General features: G+C 37.9%; 6 protein-coding genes across 6 annotated transcripts in view; 2 read left to right on the top strand and 4 right to left on the bottom strand.

The window, feature by feature from the left end:
- Window positions 1–20,223, top strand: part of LOC311079167 (Fc receptor-like protein 2) — a 248,771-nt gene extending 228,548 nt beyond the window's left edge. Inside the window, exons 4-7 of the mRNA XM_084108376.1 lie at window positions 17,633–17,911; window positions 18,010–18,294; window positions 18,370–19,000; window positions 19,728–20,223. Coding sequence (XP_083964502.1) covers window positions 17,633–17,911; window positions 18,010–18,294; window positions 18,370–18,818 — 1,013 coding nt within the window. The 3' untranslated portion in view covers window positions 18,819–19,000; window positions 19,728–20,223. The remainder of the gene's footprint in view (window positions 1–17,632; window positions 17,912–18,009; window positions 18,295–18,369; window positions 19,001–19,727) is intronic.
- Window positions 1–27,583, top strand: part of LOC311079190 (uncharacterized protein) — a 220,949-nt gene that overhangs the window by 42,177 nt on the left and 151,189 nt on the right. The window lies entirely within an intron of this gene.
- Window positions 22,064–22,565, bottom strand: LOC311079202 (histone H2B-like). The gene has a single exon (XM_084108416.1). The coding sequence runs from the start codon at window positions 22,519–22,521 to the stop codon at window positions 22,147–22,149; it is 375 nt and encodes a 124-aa protein (XP_083964542.1). The 5' UTR covers window positions 22,522–22,565; the 3' UTR covers window positions 22,064–22,146.
- Window positions 23,940–24,251, bottom strand: LOC311079875 (histone H4; the record flags this gene model as incomplete). Its single annotated transcript, XM_084109599.1, has 1 exon — window positions 23,940–24,251. One exon carries the CDS (start codon window positions 24,249–24,251, stop codon window positions 23,940–23,942), a length of 312 nt encoding a protein of 103 aa, XP_083965725.1.
- LOC311079969 (histone H3.2) lies at window positions 24,742–25,178 on the bottom strand. The gene has a single exon (XM_084109695.1). It carries the CDS (start codon window positions 25,153–25,155, stop codon window positions 24,745–24,747), a length of 411 nt encoding a protein of 136 aa, XP_083965821.1. The 5' UTR covers window positions 25,156–25,178; the 3' UTR covers window positions 24,742–24,744.
- Window positions 25,772–26,422, bottom strand: LOC311078715 (histone H2A-like). Its single transcript, XM_084107695.1, has one exon. It carries the CDS (start codon window positions 26,382–26,384, stop codon window positions 25,998–26,000), a length of 387 nt encoding a protein of 128 aa, XP_083963821.1. The 5' UTR covers window positions 26,385–26,422; the 3' UTR covers window positions 25,772–25,997.

Below are 27,583 nucleotides of genomic sequence, written 5' to 3'. Positions count from 1 at the left end.
ATACAGAGAGGAGACATTCAGAGATACAGCTGGATTAGAGATGGAGAAACTGACTATACAACACCAACAGCAGAGTTCATTTTCAGAGCTGGTGTGTCTCGCAGTGGTAAATACAGTTGTAGAGGAGAGAGATCAGACTCACACACAGACTTCAGTGATGCTGTTACACTGACTGTATCAGGTGAGTCTTCATATTCACATCTGTTTAATGATCATTTAAATTCATATTTCAACACTTATAATATTCAGCCACATCTGTTGTCATAAGAGGACTGAAGAAATTCACTTTTAGTCATTATTCAGTAACTGCACACGTCATGTGTGTGTGTGTGTGTGTGTGTGTGGTGTGTGTTTTGTGGAGGTTTTGGTTTATTATAAAATCATGTAAATTGTGACTTTCCAGTCTTATGTGCGTCTCTATCTTTAATATTTAGTCACTGTCACTATGGTTACAGGAGATATTCATGAGAATAGAAAAGGACTTGAGCGACTGAGTTCAGTTCTGATGAGTTTTGTACTGAAGTCAGAGGAATGACGTGATTTACAGATTATTTGTGTTGAAGTCAAAACCACAAACCCAGACCAGAGGGTTTCCCAGATTACACATTTTTGTTCTAAGAACGTTTTTAAAACATTTTTGTTTTGGTGATGGAAACTTTAAAGTGTCCATTTTTCTTAGTGTTAATCCTCAGTGTTGAATGAACTCGATGTCTAAATGAGTCCAAGAGTGTTAAAGATGAAGAAACTACAGTTTTTGTGCTAATTTACAGAACATTATTAACCCTTGTGTGGTGTTCATATTTTTGTTACTCAGCCAGTGTTCGTGGGTCTGGTGGACCCGCTGCATTTTAGGGTTTTTAATTCAACACAATCAAAAATGTTATGTTAAAATATTCAACAGATGTTTACTTCATCCCAATTACAAGCAATATAAACAGCATTTATGGTTAATATTTTATCTTTACCTTTGTTAGATCACATTTAAGGATTGCAACCTCGTGTGGGAATGGCAGGAGTAGAAACACAAAACTCACTCTTGCACTCTTTCACACTTACACACAATCTCTCTCTCACACGCACACACACACACACTCATGCACACACATACACACACACACACAGACACACACAAAACACCCCCCCCCCCACACACACACACACGCACGCACACACACACACACTCACTTGGATATGTGGTGTACGGTCACTCTCCATAGGCATAATGGTTTTTCTAATGTACAAACTGTATAATCTATCCCCCTACACTAACCCTACCCCTAAACCTACCAATCACCGGAAACTTTTGGCATTTTTTGAATTTCAAAAAACACCATTTAATATGTTTTAGTATGAGGACACAGATGTCGTCATAATCCATGTTTATGTTGTAATACCCATGTCATTATACACATTTGTGTCCTCATAAACCATATACAAGAACATACACACACTAACAGCAGGCCCTGACAGGAGGAGGACAGAGTAAAGGTACACAGGACCTACAATTTCCACACTCTTTTATTAGCCCCGGGTCCAGTGGACCCGAACATCCTGTGTGTAATATAAATGTGTAGGGGGGGTGTACAGTGTGTGGTCATTGAAAATGTGTTCTGATATATATTCCTCACAGAAAATGAGCCAAGGCCAATGAGTCTCAGTTTGAAAAAATAATTAATTGTATCATTTTTCTTTTGATAAAAAATGAAAACGGGTCCAACAGACCCGAACACCATACAAGGGTTAAAGACCTGATAACATTGAACAAACATTTTATTGACGTTACTGGAAGAATTTTTGTTCATAACTTTGAGAGATCCTTAACGTCAGCCAAAGTTATGATAACGTTCCCTGTTAGCTGGTTATGGTTATGGTAAAAGTTTATTTATCATAAAGGCTCAACACAAAGTTGGCACACCACAACTCCAATAATAGAAACACATGTATCTCATGTTCTCAATGTCATTAGACTCGACACTTCACCTGTGGTGAGAACATGAAATACATGTATTTACATTTTTTTTTTTTTTTTGTAACTGTGTAACAAACTGTGGTTTGCCAACTTTATCTTCCGTTTTTCAAAAGTATATTTATCATCATATGACCAAGACCAGTGTAATGTATTTCTGTCACAGAATGGCTCCATGAACTAAATCCTTCTGGAAACCATTGGTCAAATGCTTTGCTCAAGGATTGTTCCTTCTGAACAATCAGTTTTATTCCCTGAAAGAGCAGTTTCAGTCTTTATGTTTGTGTCTTTCTTCTCAGATTTGCCCACATCTACAGTGACTGTGACACCAGACAGTCGTGTATTCACTGGAGAAACAGTCAATCTGAAGTGTGTGATAAAGTCTGATCACAGTGACAAGAGATATGAGTGGTATAAAGACATTGTAATGTTACAGACGTCTGATCGTTACACTGTAAACAGAGACACTGTCACTATCAGAGGAGCTACTGAGTCTGATCAGGGTCAGTACTGGTGTAAAGGACAGATATATGGAAGACCAAACTCATCAACATCAAGCTCTGTTGTTTCTCTCTCTGTGAAGGGTGAGTTCAACATCATTGTCCTCATAAACTCTCTCTACATGATCATGATCACACAACCAATCGAGAGACTGCAGGATCACATGACCCACAGGTGGGACGTTTGCCATTATATATTTTAAACAATAATATTTTAGTAAAAACCCAAAGTAATATTGACATTACTATAGGCTATATAATTTGAAAGCTTGCTGACTGATTTTCAAAATAAATGACAGAGGATCCGTAATTTATCAATTTGCAACTGGAATATTTAATACGCATTAGGCATGTTCAGGCCTTTATTTTGAAATAGCTATGAACATGAAAAATAATGAAAGATTGTTAGAAACTCGTTTTCATGCCAACAGTTCAAAAGATAAAACCAATTAAATTTTATGTGGAAAAAAGGTCTGAAAAGGTTTTAAATATAATGAAACAAATGATGGTTTCTTGATTTGTGATGAGGCGCGAGCTGTAACGCACATACAGTATGTACACACCCGGAATTCGAATGCGCATGCGTCGCGTCTGAACGCGTTTGTTGTCTTTGGAGCTCTATCGATTGATTTATAATTCTTGATTTTCCCTTTAAACTCACTTACAACGAACATGTTTTACTTTTCCTCACTGAGAAGCACTACTGCTCAAACCTCATAGTTAGCCTACAACGCGGACTGTTGAGCAGACGCGTCTCAAGCCTATTTAGTGATCCAACGCTGGATACTCTTATAGGTTACGTCCGTGGATCACGGCTGAACGCGTCTTCTCCACACTCACTTACAAACAAACATGGCGAATTTATCAGATGTAAGTAGTCTACCTCTTGGTGCAGGTGAAGATACATTTGAGCTGCACGCGTTGCAGTCTGAGCTGGAAGCTGTTGAGAAACAGATCCACGACCTTTTAGTGAGACAGGCCGAGCTGATAGACCGGCGGTTAGCTCTTGAAACATCACGCACCGATGCACACAAATCAGTGATTAACGTTACTAACCCGCTGACTCCGACCTCGTCTACTCCGTGGGTTACTCAACATCGGTCCCGAGCGCCGAGGTCGCGATCAGCCATGGTCTCGTTCACTCCGGCTCCAACACGCCACCACGAAGCCTGGATGGTTCCGCAGCGGAAGACGCGAGTCAGGTCTAGACCAAGAAAACTCTCTCCGACCCTCCCGGTTTTCGAGTTATCCACACAAAACCGCTTCTCCCCTCTTCACAAAACCGAACGCGATGCAGTGATCATCGGCGATTCCATCGTTCGGCACGTACACGCTACATTAGGTAAAAGTAAGGTGCACAGTCACTGCTTTCCTGGTGCTCGTGTTTCTGAAATTGCTGCTCGCGTTCCCGAGATTCTGAACGAGGACGAGCGCGTCGGAACTGTGGTCCTGCATGCGGGAGTGAACGACAATAGGCTGCGCCAGACAGAGGTTCTGAAGAAAGACTTCAGGAATCTGATCGATACGGTACGCAGCACATCGCCTGAAACAACGATCATAGTGTCAGGACCGCTTCCCACCAGAGCCGGATTAACGCAAAGGCAAACTAGGCACGTGCCTAGGGCCCGATTGGCGGGATGGGGCCCAGACAGAGGGACAAAAAAAAAAAAAAATGTACAAATGTCCTATCTACAATTTATTTCAATATTTATTAATTAACTAAAAATAGTGACGATGTTTATCTTAACCATAGACTGTTACATTACTGCAGTTAAACCAATTAATGTGTCCGTTACAAAGCGGGTGTCGGCTTCTGAAAGTATGTGTAACGACGAACGCATCCATCAGGTGCTGCGAGGCAAAAGCCTAATAAGCACACAAAGAAGCACAGCTCATAATGCAGGTGTGTGAGTTGTCGTCATCTATTTTGGAGTGATTGCAATGTATTCTAAATATAAACTTGTACTGTAGATCAGCGTCATTTCTGGAAAAATCATTCACCGCTTTATTACGAGTTTAAAAGAGCGCGAGGGTCATTAACGTGCCCAGACGCGACGCTTTGAATTTGTGCCTACAATGAATAACATCGCGTCGGGAGCTGACTAGTAAAAAAGCTACAAAATTAAAAGACAAGACGTTTGTATTCTAAGTTAAAAAGCCAACACACTACAACATTTTTAAATGTTTCAAATAAAGGATCTCATATCTATGGGTCTATCTTCTAAATTCTGCTGCTGATTAGATTATACCCTGACATTACGCCAATAATATCAGTTTATATATTTTTTTCTGCTCAGTAGCGATCGTGTCTTTCTCTTCCACTTGATTTGTGTATAGCATATTTAAGGTAGCAATGCAAATTCAATATAAAGCACTGTTAGGGGTTAACAGTTTAGGACCCATGGACCAGATGTTTGAAAAGAAGACCCGGAGTCAGAATTATAAAAAATTGAAGAAAAGTTTTACTGAAGATAGTTTGCAGTTTCATCAGCAGAAGTTCAGCTTCAAGACTCACACAGGAGTTCGTAGGCCGCCCCCCTTACAGTTACAAAGATCACAGCAGTTATACCATTTCCAAGGTCTAAGCTACGTCATTACTTACAGGCTGAATGATTCTCATTGGCCAAGAAATTGATAAACATAGTAATTTTCCACACATATACAGATAGACTGAAGCATATCTCCATAGATTATGCCGCTGACACTCGGACCCAAAAGTTAGGCACGTCGTGACCTTCCAGGTCGCAGATTTGGGTTGCTGGGTGCCAGCATGTCTCGAACAACAACTCAGTCAATCTCCAATAATGCCAGTGGTTCCTTAACCTGTAAGCAAGACGACTAACACACACACCGACACACATCTTTTCCAAGGTTGGATTTGGCCAGGCTTTAACTATAAACAGGAGTCTCGTCTCAAAACATCAAGATAACAAGTTCTTTCTCTCAGGATAGGACACTTTAGTCTAAATGGAAACTATAGGATTTAACTGGCAAATGGTCCCTTAAACTATAGACTTCAATGACCCCTATGTGTTTTAACATGTTGAAGACCTTTCTCAAACACAAAACCAGTCCCTATTTCATTTCTGGAAGCAATGGACAAGTAATGTAAATAGTAAATAGGCAAGCAATGTTACTACATTCAAATATCAAATACTGACATTAAAGAATGCATGAAAATAACATTTCAGTAATCACACTGGTAACTTCTATAACAAAGTAAAATCTCCAGAGAAGTCATCCAACTCATGTGATATTTAGAAGGAAAAAAAAATATTGATTAATACCTTGATTATAATCAGTTCTTACAAATACATTGAAGCAGCAGTGGATTCCAATCCACCCCCTTCAGTCCCCTGTTTTAGACCTATGTGGGGTCCTAAACACCACATCTGGTCTTTCCATAAAGGCTGCTTCAAAAGGTTTGGTTTCTGACCCATGCTCCTCTATCAGGGTCAATTTTTTTTTTTTTTTTATAAAACAGACAATATATTTTTACTTCAAGGACTTAATATTTACATAATATCCCACATAGCACATATATATAATTGTTCTCCAGAACCTTTGGACATAGCTGTCTTTACATGTCTTACATAGCTGTTATTCATTTTGGCGAATTTGGTATTATCATCCACTAACTGATACAAGACAAGTACATATTTATTCTCTGGAAGCCGGGCTAAATAAGCAAGCACTGTTGCTGTATTCCTAGCATGGGCTAGACCCACAGTCACTACTCAGATCCTAAATACAGACATGGTCTATAATCATAAATACCAGGATATGTTCATAAAACTATAATTTCCAATTCCTTTTATAATAAAGAAAGATAGTTAATCCATTATTTTCACTACCCCCATTATAGACCCTTTAGGTTCAAAACACAATGGTTGTCAAACTGAAAATAAACAACAAAATAAAAACCTAATAATAATAAATAATAATTAAGACCCATAATAATCCATCTAAGTACTTTAAGTTTCTACTGAATTCATCCTTCAGTTTACAGTCACAGCATGTAACATCTTGTACTTTTTTTTTTTCAAAAAGAGAAATAAAATAAAACAAATTCACATAATCATTTCAATCATTATTTTACCACTAAAATATAGAATTGTTCCCCATTCTACTTAATAAAACCTTTGTTCATTCCTCATCTTTATAACGCGTCAATCCCTGTTAATCATACTCAATGCCTTATTTTTATTTTTTTTATCAGAAACTCACTTTTCATATCATTTCAACTTAATTTGACTTAACAGGTGTTCATAAATAGTTCCATAAATTCTATCAGAAATTTTATTTTCATAACATACATTTTTCCTACTATATTTACATTGTTTTCTTACAATCCCCACACACACGTCAACAACCCTTTTTGTTTTTCACTGATAGCCTAGTGACACTTAAAGTTCCCTCTTTAGGGAAATAATGGTATTTTATTAATTCTTCAATAACCTTGTTTTCATAACATTATTTTTAACTTTATTTTCCATTATAACTACTTCTCACAGTATTCCTCTATCAAATGGTTAGTCTGAAAATCCCCAAAAAATATTATCAGTATTGTCTCAGTCTCACTTATCTTTACTGTTTTCCACAAACCAAAATATTATGTTACTCGAATCTCAACCCTTAAGACAGCCATATAGCTGCTTTCTTTTTTAACCTTTATTACCTAAATTGTAGTTTTCTTAGACATCTAATGTCATGCATCCATTTAATGGATTGAGAAATAAAACTTTTTAGAAGTTATATCCACTCCTCCTTTGTTCGCCCACCGGCCTTTCATAAAAATGAGGGAGCCCTCTCTGGATAATTTGGATAGTGACTTTGCCAATGTGTCACTTTGTCTCTCTGCCATCTAAGTCATCCAAGTTTATTATTTTTACATTTACCATTATGATCCCATCTAGGTGTCTTATTTACATTTAGACCCTCAGTTGAATTTAGACAAGAGTTTTACCCCATAATGGATGGCAATCTTCAACTTCACAATTCCAATTTACATAAATACTAATCCAGAGAGTAATTCAGATCAACATCATAAATGACAAAAGTAGTCATAATTACCAGTAGTAGACAGAGCTGGAAAAACCAATCCAATTAAAGCTTGTCCCATGTTCTGTGTCGTCTTTTCATCAAATTGATTTAGAATTATCAGCTTCTTTAAAGTTTGTCGTTTCACTTAACCCATCTGTAATGATTAAACACTCATTCCAGAGGTTAATGACACAATCTCCACAAAATTGGGAAATAAAAGTACCACAAACTAACACATACAAGACATGAAGTGCAGTCACCATCACACACACTCATACAAGACACATATGTTAAATGCTCATTTTCAATGTTCACTTTTTTTATATTAACTCTAAAAATATTTACTTCACATTTTTCTTTCGATTTTACCTAATTTTACATAGTATCTTAATCAGTTTCAAAGCATGTCTGTTCATTATTCATTTGATTGAATGTTTTGGTTCATTATCATTATTTTGCTTCAGCTTGCTTTAGCAGGCCGATAACAGAAAGACAGACAGAGTACCATCCCTTCCTCCACTCATGCAGTCTCTCTCACTATACACAAAAAAAAAAAAAAAATCTTTTCACTGTAACTAAATAAATCATAGTCTAGAACCCTTAATAGTTCACAAATTTTAAAAAACAAATGTTTTACTCAAATTAGTACCATTACAACAATCTAAAATACATTATGCTATGAGCATTTCTAAGGTTATCTTTAGTTTAAATACTCAATTCACCTAACCTTTGTTATCCAGAAATTTCTCTTGACTCATCACAAGCTGTCTTCATCTTTAGCCACCACCATGTCTAACGACCTTCAGGAGTTAAAACTATCTTACAGACATATTATTTCAATATCAACTACTATAATATTTTCCCTTGCCCATAAGGCAACCAGCATCATGTTCCTGATATAAATTAAGTTTTGTTACTGTCTCCACAACAAATAATGACAATCACCTCACGGTCTCAGCTGGCTCTTGAAAGCCCATTCCCATCAGCTCTTTATCTATAATATTCATCAGGGTGTTGTCCCCTGGCATTGTTGCAGACACGTGTCATAATGAAAAGCAAGCCATACAATGAATGCGGTTTCTGGTGAGTGGGTATAGAGGAACTCACATTTCTGGGTCAGACTGCCGTAACTCCTCACAGCTCATCTCCCCTCTCAGTGATCTGCTGATGCTGGTGGCCACAGTCATCCGCTGCACTCTCATACCCATCTCACATAACACATCTCCATTCTGGAGGTGCCCAGTGTCGGCGTGACCCCCTGCCTTAGGTTGACCTCTGGCCAAAGGTTCTTACCCGTCTTTGAGTAGTCACTTCGTGCACACTGGTAACCGCTCTTTCCCATCACAAAATCAGTTTTCTTCAACAGACTCAGTTGTTTTCTGGGGCTTAGGAAAGGCACATTCAAGAGTCACCAGAGCACTCTGGACTGCCTAATAGTGTTAACACAGGGAGACAGGTTAATAACAGCAGTATTTAATCACTAAAATCCATTAAACATCTTCAGATCAGCAAAATCGCAATACTGAGCTTATACTCGGAGAATTTAGATCAACCGTCCATTCAGTGTACATCTACATCTGTAGCCGGAGCCATCAGCCCTGTTTCATGGTGGAGGCTAAAATGAGACAAAGAAGTTACTGGGCCTGAATTAAACTAGTCAAAAACATCACTTCTATCGTTTAAGACTTTTTTTAAAGTCATTTAGTTTTACTTTTAAAAACATTTACAAATTTCCCTTTAAATGTATGAAATCTGAACGGCCTATAGCATGATTTCTTTTAACATCTCCATGTCTATGATTTTTCAACTAAAACACTGTGCTTCACTATAAATAGCTTATTATCACTTATGACACAGGCTCAGATAACAGCTTTTAGCTGACATTGAATGAGAGAGAGACTCTGAGGCATTCAGGACTGGTACACTGCACTCTCATTACTTCTAAAATCAAACTTTATCTACCATCTTTTAACTCTAGCCCAGCAGGAAGGCATCTTTGCCAGAATTTACATGTATTTTCAAACAACCATATTTTATATTTGTCTTTTGCCCACATCAGGGAATTTAGACATTACAAATTTCACTCAGATCGTGTCTGTGTCGCACTGGACGTCTCAGCCACAGCACACACCAGATTCAGATAAGCAAACTGTTTCAGCCAATCACAAGCTTATCTTTGGAAAGCAAAACATCAGCTCTTAGTTCTTTCATGGTCAACACTATTCCTCCACGTTCAAAACACTAACAATCTGTTTGTTTAATCAGATGCCTTTCTACACATTTTACATTTAGCAACTGTTCATCCAGTAATACTGCTTCTACTTATTTGATCACATTTCATCTCAATTTTAGTTGTCAAGTTCTCAATTATCATCTAAACCCTTTTTAAAGTGTTCCATTAACACACAGTCATTCCTTTAGTTACTTTTATGTATTTTGCAACTCATATTTTTAGTCATTATCAGTAATTTTACATCAACCTGTATTCATCAATTCACTTATAAAAAAAATATAGATCTTTCCTTCAAAAGGATTCCCTTAAGAATTCAATATTTTGACCTTATTTTAGTTTTATCTCTTATTCTTTCTCAGACAAAAACTTTGATATCGTCATTTAAACACGGATATACTTTCAAACCCACATTAATACTAGAAATTTCTGTTACTTTCACATTTTTTTTTCACCTTCTGAGTGGCCATTTACAATTACGGCAAAATTGCCCTGCTGACCATAATTAAAACACTCTCTGTCATCTGGTGGGTTCATGTGTCAGCCTCAACAACAGCAGCACACACCTTGCCTATAGTTTGATCATTGAGCTTGCAAACGGCTCCAACTTACTGCACACCCTTGAAGCAGTGTGTCCCAATCAGGAATGTAAACACAGCCACTGATAAGCAGTTCTCTGTATTCTTTTGACAGATTCAATCACAATAGCCAAATCATAATTTCATCATTATCATTGGCAGCACATTAATTTTCATAAGCTGCACAGAAAATCACTCAACATATTCTAAGGGGTTTTCACAATGTTTCTGTTTAACTTGAATCACATTTGTCCAAGGAAATGATCCCCGACCCATAATTACATTTACTTGCTTATTGTAATCATCGTAAGCAATACGAGGCTAAAAATTTAAAATTTTCAGTTTCTTTCTTTGTTTAGCCAGTCAAGTTGTTGTTTAAATTTCCGAACAGAATCAAAACCCTGAATACCCATTAACATAATAATTTCTCCACATTTATTTGAAGTCAGAGCTTCAGAACACAGCTGCTTACAGCATTTGCTCTCTTCTGTCTCACTATTTGTTTCAGGACTGTTCAGGTTATTGATCAAGTTACTCAATTTGTCTGCCATATCTTAATAACAGTTCAAACTCACCTGAAGTTATTGCAGAAATGGAGGCGGCGATCTTTGAACAACGCAGCTTGGCTTCTGCGTGATGAAACTGCAAAGTATACTCCAACATGACAGTTACATATACTGGTCCACGCCAATTTGGGTCATAACTTTTTTATTTTTCTCTCGGGATCATTCCTGATGCATCCCTGGCAAACAACCCTATTTTTGTTAGTATCCCTAACTGCCTGATTCACTAAATTCGGGGATCCCCTATCTGAGATGGAAGAGATGGAGTAGGTTTGCGGTCCAGGACCTTCAGTCCAGGGACGTACTCTGCTGGGGTGTTGCCACCAACAATGCCCATCGGGGCCCCCACAGAGCACGCTTCGCTTGCGCTGTCTGCTTTTGTTAACTTTAAACTTTAAACAATGCTATCAGCGACTTCTTATACTTTTAACTTAGTATAATTAATCTTCACCCTCCTCATCGGAGTGAAGCTCTTCCGTCCCCCTTCACGATCTCTTCCATACAGACAGTACTACCAAAAAATAAAATCTTTCTACCTTGTTTGCTGATTTGCCAGGGGTGTCACCAAGAATAATTGCCCGCCGCATCCTCCACCATTACTGTTAGGGGTTAACAGTTTAGGACCCATGGACCAGATGTTTGAAAAGAAGACCCGGAGTCAGAATTATAAAAAATTGAAGAAAAGTTTTACTGAAGATAGTTTGCAGTTTCATCAGCAGAAGTCACCTTCAAGACTCACACAGGAGTTCGTAGGCCTTTACAGTTACAAAGATCACAGCAGTTATACCATTTCCAAGGTCTAAGCTACGTCATTACTTACAGGCTGAATGATTCTCATTGGCCAAGAAATTGATAAACATAGTAATTTTCCACACATATACAGATAGACTGAAGCATATCTCCATAGATTATGCCGCTGACACTCGGACCCAAAAGTTAGGCACGTCGTGACCTTCCAGGTCGCAGATTTGGGTTGCTGGGTGCCAGCATGTCTCGAACAACAACTCAGTCAATCTCCAATAATGCCAGTGGTTCCTTAACCTGTAAGCAAGAAGACTAACACACACACCGACACACATCTTTTCCAAGGTTGGATTTGGCCAGGCTTTAACTATAAACAGGAGTTTCGTCTCAAAACATCAAGATAACAAGTTCTTTCTCTCAGGATAGGACACTTTAGTCTAAATGGAAACTATAGGATTTAACTGACAAATGGTCCCTTAAACTATAGACTTCAATGACCCCTATGTGTTTTAACATGTTGAAGACCTTTCTCAAACACAAAACCAGTCCCTATTTAATTTCTGGAAGCAATGGACAAGTAATGTAAATAGTAAATAGGCAAGCAATGTTACTACATTCAAATATCAAATACTGACATTAAAGAATGCATGAAAATAACATTTCAGTAATCACACTGGTAACTTCTATAACAAAGTAAAATCTCCAGAGAAGTCATCCAACTCATGTGATATTTAGAAGGAAAAAAAAAAATTGATTAATTCCTTGATTATAATCAATTCTTACAAATACATTGAAGCAGCAGTGGATTCCAATCCACCCCCTTCAGCACTTATCTACTGAAGTGGGATTCTGGAACTGTAAATAAATTGAATAAAACAGCAAAATAACAACAACAACAATAACATCTTCATTAAACAAAAAAGAGATTACCTTAGATAAAGTTTGATTAATATGTACATACAGTACCGGTAAAAGTCTGGACCCATTACTATTTTTAATGTTTTTGAAAGAAGTTTATTATTATGCTCTACAAGCCTGCATTTATTTGATCAAAACTACAGAAAAAAACAGGAATATTCAGAAGGATGTGTTAAATATATAAAAAGTGATAGTGAAGACTTTTTTTAAAACAACTTTTTAATAATCAAAAATCCTGAAAAAAAGTATCACAGGTTATAAAATAAATATTAAGCACCATTTCTAACATTTGATAATAAATCAGAATATTATAAAGTTTTCTGAAGGATCACGTGACACTAAATTCAGCTTTGCATCACAGAAATATAAAGTATAGTAAAATAGAAAACCATTATTTAAAATTTTAATAATATTTCACTATATTATTTTTCTGTATTTTTGATCAAATAAATCCAGGCTTGATGAGCATAAGAGACTTCTTTCAAAAACATTAAAAATAGTAATGTGTCCAAACTTATGTACTGTGTAAGTAAAAATATACTGCTTTTAAAATTAAATGTTGTATAAATAAAAAGGTTAGGAATCATATTTGTTTCAAGTGTTTTTTTATTGGGGGTGGGGGGCCTCCAACATGAATTTTGCCTAGGGCCTCCTAATGTCTAGAACCGGCCCTGCTTCCCACGTACCGACTAGGACATGAAAAGTTTAGTAGACTATTCGCACTAAATGAATGGTTAATGTCAGAAACTGCTCTTTGTAAATAATTGGAATCTGTTTTGGGAGCGTCCTAGGCTTTTCCGTGCCGATGGCTTACACCCAAGCAGATTCGAAATGTGGATCTTCTATCGGATAACATCTCCAAAATGTTAAATACCATTAAATGACTAGTAACCAATAGTCCAAATCATAGTCTCTCCTGCACCAATTTAAATGATATAAATACTAGTGTAGAACATTGCATAGAAACTGTGTCTATTCCTCGTTTAGTGAGATCAAATAATAATTCTACTGCAGGATCTAGGAAAAAATCTAATTCTTATTAAAACAGAAAATGTTGCTATTAGTAAACAATTTTTTTTTTTAAAGCTAGGTCTTCTAAACATTAGATCACTCACACCTAAGGCAGTAATTGTAAATGAAATAGTCACAGATAATAGCTTCGATGTACTTTACTGAAACCTGGCTTAAACCAAATGATTATTTCGGTCTAAATGAGTCTACCCCATCTGGATACTCCTATAAGCACGAACCCCGTCTGATTGGTCGTGGCGGCGGTGCTGCAACAATCTATAGAGATATTCTCAATGTTACTCAGAAAACGGGTTATAAGTTTATTTCGTTTGAAGTACTTGTACTAAATGTACAAGTACAAGCGGATCTATCGGGCTTTCCTGTAGCTCAAACAGTAGAGCGTTGGCGCTAGCAACGCCAAGGTCATGGGTTCGATTCCCAGGGAAAGCAAGAACTGACAAAATGTAAAATGTGTACCTTGAATACAATGTAAGTCGCTTTGGATAAAAGCGTCTGCCAAATGCATAAATGTAAATGTTACGCTCTTAGATGTTAGAAAAAAATCCATATTATCTCTAGCCTTGGCTACCGTATATAGACCGCCTGGGCCTTATGCTAATTTCCTAAAAGAGTTTGCAGATTTTCTCTCAGATCTATTAGTCAATTTAGATAAAGCATTAATTGTTGGAGATTTTAACATACACGTAGATAATTCAAATGATGCGTTAGGGGCTGCGTTTATAGATTTATTAAACTCCTTTGGGGTCAAGCAAAACGTCACCGGACCAACTCATCGTCTTAATCACACACTCGATTTAATTATATCATATGGAACCGATCCAACCGATATAGATATCATTCCACAAAGTGATGATGTCACTGACCATTACTTGGTAACTTGCATATTACATACTGCTGTAATATGTCATGCTGCGCCGCGTTATCGACCAGGCAGAACAATCCTTCCATCCACCATAGAGAATTTCTCAAATTGCTTATCTAATCTGTCTCAGCTGCTCAGTGAACCCAAACAAACAGATGAACTAGAGGAATTAACTAGCACTATGAGCACCATTCTCTCTAGAACATTGGATGTTGTTGCACCCATTAGATTAAAAAAGGTCAGAGAGAAAATTAAAGCACCATGGTACAATAATACTACGCATGTTCTAAAGAGAGAAACCCGTAATTTAGAGCGTAAATGGAAACAAACTAATTTAGAGGTCTTTAGAATCGCGTGGAAAGACAGTATGTCACGTTATAAAAAGGCCCTAAAAGCGGCCAGGGCTGAGCACCTCCGCAAACTAATAGAAAATAACCAAAACAATCCTAGGTTTTTATTTAACACCGTGGCTAGACTAACAAATATACAGACGTCACCCGAACAAAATATCCCGTTACAGTTTAGTAGTAATGATTTCATGAAGTTCTTCACTGAGAAAATAGAAAACATCAGAACCACAATTATAAACGTTCAAACCTCAATCGCGCCTTATAATTCAGCCTCAATTTTCCCCCCGCAAGAACAATTACAGTGCTTTACAACTATAGAACAAAAAGAGTTAAAAAAACGTATTACTTCATCTAAAACAACAACATGTTTATTATATCCTATCAACTAAACTACTGAAGGAAGTGTTACCTGTAGTGGAAGAGCCTCTCCTCAATATTATTAACTCGTCTTTATCTTTAGGTTATGTTCCAAGAACATTTAAACTGGCAGTTATAAAACCTCACATTAAGAAACCACAATTAGATCATAATAATCTAGCAAATTATAGACCCATTTCAAATCTTCCATTTATGTCTAAAATACTAGAAAAAGTTGTGTCCACTCAACTGGGCTCTTTCTTGCAAGAAAATGATATATGAAAAGTTTCAGTCAGGATTCAGGCCGCATCATAGCACTGAAACTGCGCTCGTTAAAATCACAAATGATTTACTTTTAGCTTCTGACCAAGGCTGTATCTCAATACTAGTTTTACTGGATCTAAGTGCTGCGTTCGATACTATAGATCACACAATACTCTTAGATCGACTACAAAATTATACTGGTGTTCAAGGATAAGCATTAAGCTGGTTTAGATCATACTTATCTGACCGCTACCATTTTGTCTATTTAAATGGAGAAAAATCGATCATAACTCCAGTAAACTATGGAGTGCCGCAGGGATCAGTGTTAGGCCCTCTGTTATTCTCAATATATATGCTGCCACTTGGAAATATTATAAGGAAACATGGAATTAGTTTCCATTGTTATGCTGATGACACTCAAATATATATTTCATCACGGCCGGATGAAAACGCTAAATTATCCAAATTGACAGAGTGTGTTAAAGATATAAAAGATTGGATGATGCGTAATTTTCTTTTATTAAATCCAGACAAGACAGAGGTAATACTTATCGGTTCAAAAAACCGCCACAAAACCTCTCACAATACAACTTTGACATCGTAGGATGTCCTGTTACTTTATCCTCTACAGTAAAAGACCTGGGTGTTATACTCGATTGTAACCTGTCTTTTGAAAATCATATTTCATATGTTACAAAAACAGCCTTTTTCCACCTTAGAAACATTGCTAAGCTACGTAATATGCTATCAGTTTCTGATGCAGAAAAGTTAGTTCATGCATTCATGACCTCGAGACTAGATTACTGTAATGCTTTATTAGCCGGTTGTCCTGCATCCTCAATAAACAAGCTACAGTTAGTCCAAAATGCAGCTGCTAGAGTTCTTACTAGATCAAGTAAATATGATCATATAACACCTATTTTATCATCACTACATTGGCTACCTATAAAGTTCCGTATTAATTATAAGTTATTGCTACTGACTTATAAAGCCCTAAACGGCTTAGCTCCAGTCTATTTAATGGATCTTCTATCACCCTATAATCCATCGCGCTCTTTAAGATCAATAAATTCAAGGCTTTTGGTCATACCTAGGATATCCAGATCCACCAAAGGAGGGAGAGCATTTTCACATTTGGCTCCAAAACTCTGGAATAGCCTTCCTGATACTGTTCGTTGCTCGGACTCGCTCTCCCAGTTTAAAACTAGATTAAAGACGCATCTTTTCGGCCAGGCATTCATATAATATTGTTAATCTTACAGTTCAAACTACAATCTGGCCTCTAGTTCATAAATGCCAGAGGAGAACTGGCCCCCGACTGAGCCTGGGTTCTCCCAAGGTTTTTCTTTTTTCTCCATTAGGTCACCTGATGGAGTTTTAGGACACCATTAGGTCACTTGATGGAGTTTTTTCGGTTCCTTGCCACTGTTGCCTTTGGCTTGCTCAGTTGGGGATATTTTGGGGATATTTAATTTTATTCTATCAATCAATAAATTCCACTAGAAACAAACCTTGTTGTATTATTTTATTTTAATTTAATACTGTGAAGCTGCTTTGATACAATCTAAATTGTTAAAAGCGCAATACAAATATACTTGATTTGATTTGATTTGATATGTGTTTTTTATGTGTTTATTAGACGTTGAATTAAAATCAAATACTGCTAAACCGCTCATACTACCTCTCAATAGATGTCTATTTCATAAATTGTATGAACATTATGGAAATATATGGTTCAGATCACTCTAAACATATATGGAAATGGAGGCGTCCTTATATGGTCATTAACAGAGCTTGGCTGTCATCTAGTGAAAAGGTTTGGTACTGCGCCCAAACTAAATCTCACTGAAAGCTCATTTTTTGAGATATCAACCTAAAATTCTGGAACACAACTTGGCTTTGATTTTCTTGCAGTTTTAAAGTAAAACATGTTTTGTACAATATATATTTAAAATATTTTTTTGCATTATACATTTTCATAAACTAAAACTTCTCTAACTTTTTTTCTGTTTCACTTTCATAATTTTCACTTCTACAATAATCTTCCAAATGTCTTCTTTAAAACAAGAGCAGTCATACGTATATATTGCAAATCATTCTTCTTTTCTTATGCACTTCTGTATCAGCCACATCTGTTCCAATAAGATGACTGAAGCAATTATTTGAGTCATTTAAATGCTCATTTATTTGAGTCTTGAGGATCTGAATCTGTTGTTCTCCTGCAGATCTAAAGCCGAAGCCTGAACTCACATCAGATCCTGCAGGAGCTGCACTGACTGGAAACACAGTGACTTTGACCTGTCACATGGATCCGTCCACTGGAAACTGGGACTCTTACTGGTACAAACACACACTGAACCCTGAGACAGAGAAGACAGAAACAAACTCCTACAGCCTGAAGATTGATTCAGTGTCTGATGGAGGCCAGTACTGGTGTAGAGCTGGAAGAGGGAAACCAGTCTATTACACACAATACAGTGATGCACTGTGGTTAAATGTTACAGGTGAGAGAGACTGGAGTGTGTGATGCAACAAATACAGATCAGAGACAATAACTACACAACTTCTGAAACTATAAATGCAATAATCTGTGTTTGTACAGTGAGTCCTAAAGCTGTGCTGACGGTACGACCTGATGAACGAGTGTTTAGAGGAGAAACAGTCACTCTCAGATGTGATTTAAAGTGGGCAGGAGACACTGAGTGGACATACAGATGGGAAATAGAGGGAACCAACAACCAATATAAAAACACTGTCAGCCGAACCTCAACACAAGAGTTGAACATCAGCAGTGTTGATCTCTCTCACCGCGGTAAATACAGCTGTACAGGACAGATACACACTCAAAGCTCTCAGCGCAGTGATGCTGTTACACTGACTGTCTCAGGTGAGTGTGTGTTTGCTGTGATCAGCTTCTCCATCAGTTTCTCTACGGCTCTGTAACTCGTGATGTTTTGTTCAGCTGAAGCTCAGGCATCAGTGCGAGTGTCTCCACAGCCGTGGCTGACTGAAGGAGAATCAGTGACTCTGACCTGTGAGGTTTCAGGCTCCTCTAAAGGCTGGACGTTCAGCTGGTTCAGAGATCATGATCATCTGTCAGACAGCAGCAGAGGAGCTGGAGGATCTTACACTCTCAGTCCTGCTGCTCTACAGCACACAGGAGTTTATACGTGCAGAGCAGAGAGAGGACGACCAGCCTATTACACACACAACAGCAGCTCACACACACTGTGGATCACTGGTGAGGGTTTATGCTTGTGCTCATCCGGATCTGTGTTTCACTGCAGTCTCTGTGCTGTCAGTTTTGATGGAGATTTTCCTCTTTTCAGGAGTTTCTGCTTCAGTGTCTCTGGTCCTCAATCCCAGCAGAAGTCAACACTTCTCATCGGACTCTCTCTCTCTGAGCTGTGAGGATCAGAGTAACTCTGCTGGATGGACAGTGAGAAGATACACAGACAAAGACACACACACTTGTGCAAAACAAACAGGATCTGGATGTGTAATGGACTCTCTCAGCACATCTGACACTGGAGTGTACTGGTGTGAGTCTGAATCTGGAGAGAAACGCCATCCTCGAAACATCACTGTACATGGTGAGTCCAATCACGCTTACAACTATAAAACACAATAAATAACAATCTGTTCAAGATTAAAACATAATATAATTGAGAATTCAGTCATATGATTATGCATAAACTAACTGAATATCAGAATACTGCACAGTGAATATCAAGATTTAAACTCTATAATAAAATAAAATATTCAGAAGTTTGGGATTGGTATTTTTATATGTTTTGGAAATATTTTTGATACCAAGGCTGCATTTATTTGATCAAAAATGCATGAAAACCTTCATTTTCCAGCATTATTACATATGAAATGTGAAAAAAATTATATGTGAATATATTGTAAAGTGTAATATATTCAAAGCTGAATGTTCAGCATCATTACTCCAGTCTTCAGTGTCACATGATCCTTCAGAAATCAGTCTAATATGATGATTTGATGATCAAGAAACATTTATGATTATTATCAATGTTGAAAAAAAAAATGTGGAAAACGTGATGCTTTTTATCTTCTTTGATGAATAGAAAGTTTGAAGAACAGCATTTATTTGACATATAAATCTTTTGTAACATAAATGTCTTTTTTGATCAATTGCGTCACATTTGATCATGAATCCTTGCTGAATAAAAGTTTCTCAGATTAAAGGTAGTGAACATTTTGACCCTCCAGATCTTATTAATAATTGAAGTATGGCTCTGATTAACACAGCCTGTATCGTCACTACATCTGTTGATGTATTTCTTGTGTTTGTAGACGGTGAGGTGATTCTGGAGAGTTCTGTTGATCCTGTGATTGAGGGAGAGACTCTGACTCTACACTGTTTACATCGATCTACAAACTCCCCGATCCTCAGCGCTGATTTCTATAAAGACGGATCACTGATCCAGAATCAGACGACAGGAGAGATGAGCATCACTGTCTCAAAGTCACATGAAGGTTTCTACTACTGTAAAACAGAGAGAGGACAGTCACTCCACAGCTGGATCTCAGTCAGAGGTTATTTTATTCATGAGCATCTGATGAGATACGCCACACTATTCATATATATGAGTCTCTGTCTCTTATTTCTGCTGGAGACAATCAGGTATTGACAAATACAAAGTTCTGTCATGAAACTCTAGATGGCGCTGGCTGACCGGTCTTTAACTCAGTCTGCAATCACATCATTCTCTATAGGGCACAGCTGATTGGTTCCTGCTGTATCAGCAGCCAATGAGCTTGTGCGCTTTCAGAAACCCTCCACCGTCCCCAGCTCCACCTGTATAGATCTGCTACGGCTAATTCATGTGTTTTGTAGAGCATGTCTTACTTGCTCACAGCAGCGTAGCAGATCTATTCCTTCAAGACCGAACATATCAACATTGTCATATCCATTACCATGCCAAACACTCAGAGAGTTCATGACAGAACTGTGAAGTTGAACTATCAAATCACATGCAGAATATGCTGAAATATAGTGAAATCAACACCTTATATATAAAAAAAAAACATCACTCAATTCAATGAAATCAAGAGACTGTGAGAGACTTTCCTGTTAAAATCTGACTTTTCAGCCCTTCAGAGCTCTGTAATGTTGCTCAATAATGTTCTTGTGTTTCTGTTTTCCAGTGTCACGTTCAGGTCAGATTTCTGTCCTCAAAATCCTCAGTTCTCTTCTGGCAGCTTCTCCGTATCTGCTAGCGACAGTCGTGCTGCTTTACAAATGTTACAGAGCGAGAGGTAAAACTTTCTCTCTCTCTCTCTCTCTCTCTCTCTCACTCTCTCACTCTCTCTCTCTCTCTCTCTCTCTCTCTCTCACTGAATCAATGATTTTTGTGTATTTCAGTCTCATCTGCTGAAGACCAGAGTCAGTACGCCGTAACAGAGGAAGAAACTTCAATCTGATATTAAAGAGTTAATTCTGTCCACATGTGTGAATGTTCTGTCAGCATTTATTTGTCCTTTAACGTGGTTTGAAAATATTGTAGTTCATTCTTCTTTATATAAGCTTTATATTTGTCATAACCTCATGTTGTTAGTCTGTTAGTGAAAGCTTGACAATGATACTGTTGCTTGTTCTAGTTATAGTTTTATTCTGTATAAATGAATAACTGTTGAAATTATTAAGTGTTTATTAGAGGTGTTTTTCTTGGTTTTTCACATTTGTAAACCATCAAGTATTTCAAAAACAATGTCTTAATGTTTCAGTCATAATTTAATACATCGTTATATATCTGTAATTAAATCATTTGAAAGCATTTCACCAAATTCTTTGTTGACAGTTTCCCTTTAAAGACACTCGGGGACAAACAAAATAAATGTATTTGACTGTACAGTAGTTTATTACAGACTCAAACTCTCAGAAAGAGTTGAACCAGCAATACTTGCCTCTGATCAAGACTATAATCAAATTACTTTGTTAAATAATTTAATTCATGGTTTTTTTTTGGCTTGACTAAGAGACTAAAAGAGAAGCATTGGGTAAAATTATACAGTAATTAAATTTTCTTTTCTTTTTTTACCCTTTATTTATCCAGGTAAACTGTTTGAGAACCACTTCTCATTTACAAACATGACCTGGCCAAGAGGCTACAGGAATAAATAGAAACATACTGTACATAGTCTTACACACGACACAAGCAATTTAATTAAAAAAGGGTGGACAACAAAAAAAAGAAAAAAAGAATAAAGTGTCATTATGGTTTCATTATGAAGCTCATAATAAATGTTACTCGCAGTGGAAATCTGATCTGTGGTTTGTGTTTGGTGGAGGAAGATGTGAATGTTGACATGATCATGTGTGTAAATCTCAGCATTACTGGAGCACAAGTTTCACATCATCATCATCTTCCTCTACAGGATCAACAATAGTGTTGAGAGTATTTCTCAGAAGAGTTTCTGCTACTGTAAAACAAAGCTGATTGTGCAGAAAAACAATATTCAAAACTAAATGTTGAAAAAGTTTTGAACTTAATTACATTCGCTGAAGATCAAAGCCAATATGCTGTTAGAGTGAATACATATAATCTTAATCAAAAGAAAAATGCTTGTAACTTTTCCATCAGCAATAAACACAGAAGGACGGATGATAGGTTTTATTTTTGTCTGAGAAAATAATGTAAAATTAAAGCTCTTTTCACAGATAATATGTGTGGCTCTTAAAAGAGCCTTTGTGTGTGTTGAGCGGACTCCTCTACTTGGAGCTGGTGTATTTGGTCACCGCCTTTGTGCCCTCAGACACGGCGTGTTTGGCCAGCTCTCCGGGCAGCAGCAGACGCACGGCGGTCTGGATCTCTCGAGATGTGATGGTGGAGCGCTTGTTGTAGTGAGCGAGACGAGACGCTTCACCGGCGATGCGCTCGAAGATGTCGTTGACGAAAGAGTTCATGATTCCCATCGCCTTGGAGGAGATCCCGGTGTCGGGATGAACCTGCTTCAGGACTTTGTACACGTAGATCGCGTAGCTCTCCTTCCTGGACTTTCTGCGCTTCTTTCCGCCCTTGCCGGCGGTTTTAGTGACGGCCTTCTTCGAGCCCTTCTTGGGTGCGGACTTCGCTGGTTCAGGCATGATGATTCAGTCAGAGAAACTCAGAGAACATAAAGCTGAATCACTGCAGGCGGGCTTTATGCGCTGCTCTATGCTAATTTACAAAGGGAAGAACGAGCCTCTGATTGTGAGTCTTCAACCCATATAATGACCTCATTGGCTACATTACACATTCACTGACTTGTAGGCGGACCAATCAGAAGCTTTAACATATTAATCACGCCCATCTATAAATACCGTCCATCCCCCACATCGACTCCATTCCTTTGTTTCATTTTCCCGCATTTTTTTTCGGAATGAATAAGAAAATGTGTGAATAACTTCAGAAATCTTTAACCAGGTAATCTGTGGATAATAACAGGTAGAAGCAGAAATAACACAATGTATTATTACTCAATGTAAACTCCATGAATTCACTATAATTGCACAATACTGTGCTTTGAAAGATCAGCATATTCCCTTGCGACCCAGAAACGTTTTGTTGTATTTTTCCATGTCATTCATTGTTTACAGCAGAAGATAACACAAGAAACAGATTGAAAAAAAATATATTTTATTCATATGCTATGCTGTGTACAGTTGTTTAAAAATAAAATTACAAGAAATTACATGTTTAGGCAAAAACTATGGGAAGTTTCAGGATTTGTTTAATCAAACGTTGTGCAAAGATGATTCTGAGCGGTTATGAAAGATATAATGTAATGTATACTTCATGCACTTAATTATGCCTGTAAACATGGCCATAAATGCCATTCCCATTCAACACAACGTATCTAACTGTATCTAATTAGCATTAATGTGTTCTTGGGGCAACATGATGACAAAAGTGCTCTACATTCATAGGAATATCGATGTATAATTTCCTACACCTCGTCTCCAAAAAGCCCATATATTTTTCCCGAGATGTTGATTTATGACAAACAACTTGAAGGCAAGTCTGATTTAAATAATTACAAAATATTATAATTTTCCATAAGAGTGCTAAATGAATGCTAGTCATTTTTAAAGACCAAGCAGAAGTGATAAAACCTCCAAACAGTTGGTATCTGTGGAAAGCACTGAATTTGACTTTACAGGACATCCAGGCTGAAAAACACGTGCTGTGCTAGAAATTCACTAAAAAGTCCACTACACTGAAGAATAAACTGCATTTTGAAAGACATGCATATACAAATGTAAGAACAATAGTGAACTACATAAAAATGTTGCACAATGACAACGAACGCCCACAACTCTTTGAAAAGCAAAGCAGGATCGTGAGTAACGTTAAGTTTATTGTTTGTATTTGCTTAATAAATCATTTTGAGGTAACGTTTAAGGAAAGCACAATAATTAATATATTACAAAAATATAATTTCACCAGCTAGTAACTTGTTCTTTGTGTGTAAGTGTGTGTGGCTCTTAAAAGAGCCGTTGGGTTTTTTTTCTTCGCGGATCTCTTAACCCCCGAACCCGTACAGAGTGCGCCCCTGTCGCTTCAGCGCGTACACAACATCCATGGCGGTGACGGTCTTTCTCTTGGCGTGTTCAGTGTAAGTCACAGCATCACGAATGACGTTCTCCAGAAACACCTTCAACACACCGCGAGTCTCTTCATAGATCAGGCCAGAAATACGCTTGACGCCGCCACGTCGAGCAAGACGACGAATAGCGGGTTTAGTGATTCCCTGGATATTATCGCGAAGAACCTTTCGGTGACGCTTAGCGCCTCCTTTCCCGAGTCCTTTCCCGCCTTTTCCTCTTCCAGACATGAGGACAGATACTCTTCAACTCACAACAGCAGATGAAAGTCAAACCACTAGAGAAGAGGAGTTATAGTCAGTTAGCGGACCTAGCTGAAACCACACTCATGGGCAGTTCTAGTAAACGTCACCAGTTACGCATTACCAAGTCGAGGTCAGTCTTTTGATGCTTGATACTAGTGGAAATAAGTAGAATTTAAGTAATATCAATAACTCTATAATTTAACTATATAATATATAAAATCCCGTATTAAAAAAAAATATAACTATAGGGCTTCAGTCATTTTGACTACATATTAACTATAGTAGCATAACACTAAAACCACAGTTCATTTCCTTAAGTTTGCTTTTAGATTTAAGTAATACATAAAAATAGCATTTTATAAGACAACCGTGGCATATGAAGTTCCGATTTCAAAACACCATTATATGGAAATCATCTTTTATAGAGTTAATGAGGTGGCTCTTAATAGAGCCTTTGGTTTGTGTGACTGCTGTGTATTTAAGCGCGCTCTCCGCGGATGCGGCGGGCCAGCTGGATGTCTTTGGGCATGATGGTGACTCTCTTGGCGTGGATGGCGCACAAGTTGGTGTCCTCGAACAGACCCACCAAATAAGCCTCGCTCGCCTCCTGCAGGGCCATGACAGCCGAGCTCTGGAAGCGCAGATCCGTCTTGAAATCTTGAGCGATTTCTCTCACCAGGCGCTGGAAGGGCAGTTTGCGAATCAGCAGTTCAGTGGATTTCTGGTACCGGCGGATCTCTCTCAGCGCCACGGTACCGGGCCTGTAGCGATGAGGCTTCTTAACGCCACCGGTAGCCGGAGCGCTCTTACGGGCGGCTTTAGTGGCCAGCTGCTTCCTCGGGGCTTTTCCTCCGGTGGACTTACGAGCGGTCTGCTTAGTTCTTGCCATTATTTTTCAGGAGATCTGTTGTGACTGTGATTATGAACAAGACGAAGAAATGAATAGTTACAAATAATACAACACAGCGCTTATTTAAGCCCAGGGCTGCCATGCGCTCATTGGATGTCTTTGCTTCAGAAGCATTTGATTGGTTATTGTCTGGCGTCTGTAAATGACAGTTGGCCAATGGCTGTTTTCAAACAAGTGACGTCAGTTTGTGGTTCCCGCCCAAACGTACTTTGCTTTTTCTCTGTATCCACGAAAATACATTAGGCGAAATCAGTTTTAAATTTGCAAACCAAAATAGGTTATTTTTAATGTTTCTTACAAACTAATTGGACGTACTTGTGGAAATATAGTAAAAAACTTAGACAAGTACAGATACTTATATCATCACTCAATATATTAGCTTAAATATTTTAGCAATGCCAATAAAACTACATTTTCATAACGCCCTCATTAAACCCTCACAAAGTGTAGTGGTTAGTTAGAAAATGCTTTACTTTCAAAATAAATGAGTAATAATAATATTTGAGGACCATGTGTATTTGTAGTCAAATTTTAATAATTGAAATGAACATGTATAATGGAATCTCAGACAAGAAACAAACTTCAGCCTGTGAGTTTTTTATTTTATTTTATTTTTTATGTCGAGCATTGTACAATAACTATTAATGGTTACTATTCATAAAAGTATATTCATGTGCATTCTGCAGCAACTTTCTTATTTGTTTTATCAAAGGGACTTAAATAGAAAATCAAATAAAAATCGGGTAAATGAATTCACTCTTTCTTGGGGAATTGTGTGGCTCTTAAAAGAGTCTTTGGTCTGGAGAGAAGCTTCCGTCAGTCTACTTGGCCTTCGCGGGCTTCTCTGTCTTCTTGGGCAGCAGCACGGCCTGAATGTTGGGCAACACACCACCCTGAGCGATGGTCACGCCACCCAGAAGCTTGTTCAGCTCCTCGTCATTGCGCACCGCCAGCTGCAGGTGTCGAGGGATGATGCGGGTCTTCTTGTTGTCCCGAGCGGCGTTTCCAGCCAACTCCAGGATCTCAGCGGTCAGATACTCGAGCACAGCGGCCAAATACACCGGAGCTCCGGCACCGACGCGCTGGGCATAGTTGCCTTTGCGGAGAAGCCTGTGAACACGGCCGACGGGGAACTGCAGTCCCGCCCTGGAAGAGCGACTCTTGGCCTTAGCGCGAGCCTTTCCCCCGGTTTTACCTCTTCCACTCATTATTAAAATCAGAAACTAAAACAGAATACCCTGATTAAGTTAACAGAATGAAGAACAGTCACGGCTCCCATACTAGCTTTAAACGAAAGTACCAGTCGCCCATTGGTTTACACTGTGATAAGTTTCAAACCAATCACTGAACTTCCCTCAAAAACCCAACCCCCTTTTTGGAATGATCACATGTATTGACTAGACAGAAGATTAAATTAAGTCAAGTCATTCTCATTTATATAGCGCTTTTAACAATGTAGATTGTTTCAAAACAGCTTTACAGAGATAAACGTAATGTATCCAGAGACTGAATCACTGAAATGTTTGATAGAAAATTCAAATAAGTACAACAATGGGTCCGTGTACGTTTTGATAGTTTGTTTTTTCGTTTGAAACACAAATCAAAATAACGAGAAACCACCTGTTTTTCGTTTGTCGTTTCAAACCAAAAACAAAGAAACGGAAAAAAAAGAGCCGTTCTCCCGTTTTTGGTTCTGAATCCAAAAACGAAAAATGACAAAACCAAAATCAAATAACGGTCCGATTTTGGTTTTTGGAAATTCCTTTTTCCATTTTTTCGTTTGAAGATCTACATTGAAATACAGACAGGTTGGCCACGTGACCCGGAAGTAATAGTAAATATGGCCTATCAAAATAAAAGCCAAGCTTTTAGAACGGTCATAATATGCTGCGCTAACGTTATACCAGAGTAACGTTAGAAGAAGAAAAATCTATTAATAAATAGCCTTATATAAACCTGGACCGGAATAAATATGTTAGCAACAGTAGTTTATTACAGCTATTTCATATCGTGCCTATCCAGACATCACCAGTCACGTTTAATGAGCGCATTGTTTGGCTCAATACAGTTGGTAATATAGGTTAACCTAAGAACTTGTTTGTGTGTGCAGAGTTGTTACTGTTAGCGCTATATTATATAATTAAATTTATATTTAATGTGGTTTCCACCGTAATGGACAGCGAACTGACAGCGATTCAACGTGAATTCCCACGTGACTCCGCCATCAAAATATCAGTCCCTATCTCGTCTTTGCCATTCGATTGACACCCTCGTAAAACTTGTGTTGGTCCTCAAATATAATTTTATCCTAACGCATCATAGCTATTTTCAAAAAGCCCAAGGACACGCTGTTACCTCGCTCACGTTATACAGTGTTAATATAGAAATGCATTGAACAGGCTAGTTA

The sequence above is a fragment of the Abramis brama genome, assembly GCF_963993115.1.
Source record: "Abramis brama genome assembly, chromosome: 3".
Taxonomy (NCBI): Eukaryota; Metazoa; Chordata; class Actinopteri; order Cypriniformes; family Leuciscidae; genus Abramis; species Abramis brama.
Note: the sequence above shows the minus strand (reverse complement) of the source record. Positions and strands in the feature narration are given on the sequence as shown.